The 5,894-nt window shown below is 35.7% G+C and overlaps 1 protein-coding gene across 1 annotated transcript; it reads left to right on the forward strand.

The window, feature by feature from the left end:
- Positions 1-230: 230 nt before the first annotated feature.
- LOC112522721 (homeobox protein knotted-1-like LET6) lies at positions 231-4,380 on the forward strand. Its single transcript, XM_025132019.1, has 4 exons — positions 231-642; positions 1,114-1,387; positions 2,762-3,015; positions 4,183-4,380. The coding sequence occupies exons 1-4, from the start codon at positions 274-276 to the stop codon at positions 4,378-4,380; spliced, it is 1,095 nt and encodes a 364-aa protein (XP_024987787.1). The 5' UTR covers positions 231-273.
- Positions 4,381-5,894: the final 1,514 nt, after the last annotated feature.

Here is a 5,894-nt window from a genome sequence, read left to right on the forward strand (position 1 = left end):
AAGACCTAATCAGTCCTTTTTCCCTTTGGCTTTCATTGAGATCGTCATGTGAATACTTGGACTTATACTAGTACATAGGTGTTTCAGTAAAAAGAGCTGAAAAATACCCCTTTTGTAAGCTTAAAACTCGGGAGAAGCCCTCTCTCTCTCTCTCTCACACACCCCCACACCCCCACACCCAACCCACAAAGACAAATACAGACACCAAAGAACTCACTTCTCAATTATGCACGTATCTTTGCACAGGAACTTTTGAGGCACTTAGAGAGAGAAATGGATGGTCATGCTGGTGGTGGTGGTGGAGGTACATCATCTTTGATGGGGTTTGGAGAAAATAATAGCCTCAATCGAAGCAGTAATGGTGATAATAATAACAGCATTGGATCGCTGTGTCTTCCTCCTCCTGTTATATACAACAATACCCTGATTTTTTCCACTCAGGATCATCATCATCACCATAACAACTGTGGCACTTCAGCTTCTGCTATGATGCTTGAAGACAACAACAATAGCAACATCAACGATGGAGGCGGCTTAGGCTTCATCTCCTCATCATCGTCATGTTCTTCGTCTGTTAAAGCGAAGATCATGTCTCATCCTCATTACCCTCGTCTATTGTCAGCTTATCTCAATTGTCAAAAGGTATATATATCTTGAAAACCCTAATCCCTCTCTTCAGGCTTCTAGCTTCTTAGTATGAGATTAGTTGATTGTCTGTTCGTATACTCTTAGAAGAAAACCCAGAAGTCATTTTCTTCAAAGATTGCGTTTTAAGAAGAATTTGGGAGTTGAAACCAATTTGTTATCTTTTCCCTATATTTTTTGTCTTATTCATGTTCGTGTGACTGTTTCTTCTTTTGGTAGGTTATTAGAGACCCTCCTGAACGGAGAACATTTGTAATACAAACCCAGAAGTGGGTTTCTTAGATTTGTGTGTGTGCGTATGACATCAGTTGTTTTTCGTCATTTCTTCATTTGGTATGAAAGTATAATTTCTGGAATATAGAAAACCCTATTCATTCCTACTAAAATCTTCAAGCTTTTAGTAAGATTCAGGTAAGAGTTTTTAATGAAGGTTATAATGGCAAGTTCATTTTTTATGAAATATAACAGATAGGAGCACCACCTGAAGTAGTGGAACGACTAGAAGAAGCCTGCCGAGCATCGGTGATGATGGCTGGTCGTGCCAGCACCGGTGGTGGTGGTGGAGGTATGAACACAACCATTGTCGGACAAGATCCGGCTCTTGATCAGTTCATGGAAGCTTACTGTGAGATGCTCATTAAATATGAACAAGAACTCTCAAAACCCTTCAAGGAAGCCATGCTTTTTCTCTCAAGAATCGAGTCCCAGTTCAAGGCTATCTCTTTTTCCACCTCAGATTCTGGTGCACCTTCCATCTCTTTCTTCTGTGTACATATTTATATATGTGTGTGTGTGTGTGTTTGTTTGTTCTTTGATCTATTTTATTTTTATTATTATTACTCTTTTTATTTATATTAGAAAAAGGAAGACATTTTGTGTTCCAATGTCTTGGAGAAAAGTATTTATCGTCCTTAAATGTGCTGATTTGCATTTTAACTTCGTTGTTGCTTACATGGACTAGGGCTCAAGCAATCTCCCATCATCTTGGTTAGCTTTTCAGCACATACAGGGCAATGTAAAAATCAGACCTAAACCAACTGGTGAAAAACCGATTTACGACAATCCGCTGACCGGTAGTTGAGAAATCCACTTACGCCATGTTTGGCATCCATAAGCTCTGGCTTATATTTTGAATTTTATTTAAAAAACCAGGTATAATTAGTCATAAGCTACTTTTTTGAAGAACTATTTCAAGTAGCATTTTAACATGTCAAGAGTGTTTTTTTTTTCACTTTTTTCCAAGCATGCTCCTTCAATTTTTCCGGTTAGTTTTTCAACATGTCCCTTAGGTCAATTTACGTTGTTTTCTAGCTTCTCAGCTAGTTTTTACGAACATAGCCTTCAACCCAGTGACTAGTACTTCTATGGTAACATATTTTTTGTAATTATTTAGTAATATGTGTTATTTTTTTGTTGATAAATTAAAACATCAACTTTTGTAAACCACTGGTTTGTTTCGGACTCCTTTTGTGATTTCTCTTTAAAAATTTAAGACGCTAATTTTCCTCCGTGTTTTATTGGAGCTACTTAATCCGTTATGTGGTATTAGTTATCATATTATTATTTTATATGAAAACTTGATCACTGAATTTTAAAGTCATGGTTCAATAAATAGTCTTCTGTTCGTAGTTGAATGATATTAGAACTGTATATCTAACTTGTGACTTTTCTAGCACAGTCTGGGCTTATAAACACTGGGAAATTGCAAGTATTACCAATGGCCATGTCTGCTATTTAATTAATGCACCGTTCTTTATGGCAAAATCTTGAGTTAAATTTGCAAACATTCTTGATTCTGCTGTTGCAAATTTCCATCATACTGCTTCTGTTTGAAACATTTATTATGTGTATATGTGAACCGTATTCTAGACATTTAATTAATAGTATAAGACTTGTACTAAAAATATATATGTGCTGCAACAAGCATTGCAATATTCCTCTTTAGCCGCGTACTTTGATGTTACATTTTCCCTGATGAAATAGATTACAACTATACTAGGGTTTGATGTTGAACTTTCATCTAAAACTCGGTGTCAATACTCTTGTTAATTTATCTGAGTCATAAAACTGCTTTCTTTGAAACTTGTACTTCTGTGGTGATCTAATGGAAAAACAGCTTGTGGTGAGGGAGGCATGGATAGAAACGTTTCATCTGAAGAAGAGGTGGATGTCGACGTTAATAACAATATGGTTGATCCTCAAGCTGAAGACCGGGAACTGAAAGGTCAGTTACTCCGCAAGTACAGCGGGTATTTAGGAAGTCTGAAGCAGGAGTTCATGAAGAAGAGAAAGAAAGGGAAGTTGCCTAAAGAAGCTCGCCAACAGTTGCTTGACTGGTGGACCAGACATTACAAATGGCCATACCCTTCGGTAAAATAAGTTTCACTTCAATGCATGGGTTTTTCTTGATTAAAATTGCTAGAATTTCGTTGGACGTGCAGCTTGTGTTTTATTTCGATAAAGTTGCTTTCTACTAAATATCTCATGAGAATCATAGCAAAATATATGAAATGATCAATCAGAACTTTCATTGGTTTTTTCAATTGCATGATGTGGCTAAAAAGCTTTGTTGATCACATACTTGTATCCTCTCAATTACTTAATCGGTCCAATTGACGTGGGATCTGCTAAATCTTACTGGTCAATAGCTGATTAAAATCCCTCAGTTTTGTCTTCAGTATATTTGATTTGTATGATGATTGAAAGAAATGGATGCGGTTTGATACAATTGTGAGGATCAAGGAATGTGCTTGATAAATTTTTTCCTCTTGATATGAAAATCTGAAAGCAATGAAAGTTTGGTGTTCCATTTATCCATTTCATCTATTTTCCTGATAATTTTACATCGCCGGAGGAGTATATCATTTCATTTACGCCATTTACCTCGATTCTCATTTTGTGGACCTCATCTTTAGATAATATGAAGTAAAAAGGACTCTCACAAGCATGTTTTTGTTTCTCATGGTACATGGAAATGTTAAATGACTAAATATGAATAGAGCATCTTCTCATGTGGCACAAGCAGGTTCCCTTCCATAACATGTATTGAAAACATCATGCTGCTGCTTTTAGCATCCAAAATGACAATTATATATGGTTACCGCCTTGCTGGATAAAAAATCAAGCACAATATATATGGAGGAAAGTTCATTTAGGAACCATAAATATTTTGGAAACCGAGGAACAAATATTCATAATGAATATAAATAAACATGCATATTCATCATGAATTTTTGGATATTCATGTTCTTGAAATATTTAAGGTTCCAAAGTGAATGTGTCTATTGATGAATTCTTTGGCTTGACACCTTGTGCAAGTAAAGATTCAGATAGAGAAGTGGATGAATACTTGAAAACGCATAAAAATCTCATTTATAACCCTTCTCTAGCGACTTCGGCATCATAACCAAGGGTTTCCATATGCTTAGATTTCTTTATTTTTTGATTTCTTTCGGGGCAATGCTGAGTCTGATGAATTCTAAGAGGATAGTCAAGTTTAGGGTTTTTGTTTCTAATGATATCTGAACGTATTCACAGGAAGCTCAGAAGTTGGCACTAGCTGAATCCACAGGGCTAGATCAGAAGCAGATAAACAACTGGTTCATAAACCAGAGGAAGCGACACTGGAAGCCATCTGAAGATATGCAGTTTGTGGTAATGGATGCTGCTCATCCTCACTATTTCATGGACAATATCTTTGGGAACCCATATCCCATGGACGTATCTCTTCTCTAAATATATATATATATATATATATATATATATATATATATATAAAATAAAAACTACTAGCGTATATAAGATCATCTGAAACTGATGGCAAGGAGTTAATGCTTGCATGCTAGTGTGTGCATGTTGCTGTTAACGATTTCATTAGCTTAATTGTTATCTAGAAGTCATATAAGGATTCTATATATGTTTAAGGAGTGCAGATGCAGACAGTATTAGTAGTAAGCTACTATATATATATATATATATATATATATATATATATGTATCTCTCTCTTTGATTAATATGTTGAGTTTTTTATTTTTCATAAAAGTAGCCATCCTTGTGCCTTGGGACTTGTGAATATGTTAGTTTTTTGAAGATGCATGGTCTCACGTACGTTGGTTACTATTGCTAGAAGTAGGTAGAACAACAGACGGTTATGGTGGGCCACCAATGGTGGCTATGTAGCTACAAGGAATGATGGTGGTAGAAGCACCAACTTGGCTAGGGTGCATCGATGGTGGTCAGAGTTGCAGCTTAACAAAACGTAGTGTTCGTCCATGGTGGTCGTAGGAACTGGTCTTGAAGGTTATAAAATTAAAGTTACTAAAATAAAATATAAAAAGCTAACAAAATTAATAATTATGTGTTCTGATAATTAATTAACAATTTTGTATTTTCATTTTATTTTATATAGAATGAATTACATTAATCCATCTATCTTGAAACCTCCCATTATTTCAATTTAATTTCACCACTAGTCCCTAGCCTTCGATATCCGTTAAGTGCTCTCATTTGCTAGTCATATGAGGGGTGTTCTGGTTTTTCTACAAATTTTTTATAAACTAATTTTAATGTACAAGTATCAATAGCTTAAGTACAAGTTGCAAAACATCTTTTCTCAATTACCCCCACCTTCCACAACATCCCGCCCCCAATCCGCCAACCCTACCGTACACCCCCTCCCTCCCATTGAGAACCGCTGCCGCCACCCCTACCCCCACCATCTACCTCAAGATCGGGAATAAATCAAGGTTACAGTGACGGGACCCCAAATCGAAGCACGGAAAAGAAGATCGGACCAAGACCATAAAGAGGGAGGGTGTGGTTAATTAGGTTTATTTTGTTCTTTTAATGTTGTTTTTCAACTTTTTGCAAGTTTATATTAAAATTTTAAAGATCCTTGCAAAATGACTAAAAAACCGCATGTGAGGGAATTTAACGGAAATTAGGGTTAGAAACGATCCATGCAAGCAAATTGAAACGATGAAGATCTGGTAAGAAACAAGAACAATAGTGACGATTGGTAGAGTTTCAATATATTTGAGAACGATTTATGCAAATCACTCTTAATTAGATATATTACATAATATATATTTTAATAATCTACCAAAAACAAAATACTGAAAAACATGTTACTTTAAGAATGTGCATTTTTGTTGAAGAACCAAGTTTTAATAAGATGGTGAAGAAACTCAATTAAGAAGGAAGCATGGGTGCATGTCTATAGTTGGTTCTCATCCTTGACATGAAGTGA

The sequence above is a fragment of the Cynara cardunculus genome (genome assembly GCF_001531365.2).
Source record: "Cynara cardunculus var. scolymus isolate 2C chromosome LG 12, CcrdV1, whole genome shotgun sequence".
NCBI lineage: Eukaryota > Viridiplantae > Streptophyta > Magnoliopsida > Asterales > Asteraceae > Cynara > Cynara cardunculus.

What these genes read in the sequence shown, in the direction of transcription:
- LOC112522721 (XM_025132019.1), top strand. Translation starts at nt 274, where the DNA reads ATGGATGGTCATGCTGGTGGTGGTGGTGGAGGTACATCATCTTTGATG. An exon ending in CTTATCTCAATTGTCAAAAG is followed by an intron (nt 643 to 1,113) that starts GTATATATATCT and finishes GAAATATAACAG; the next exon opens with ATAGGAGCACCACCTGAAGT. An exon ending in TTTTTCCACCTCAGATTCTG is followed by an intron (nt 1,388 to 2,761) that starts GTGCACCTTCCA and finishes ATGGAAAAACAG; the next exon opens with CTTGTGGTGAGGGAGGCATG.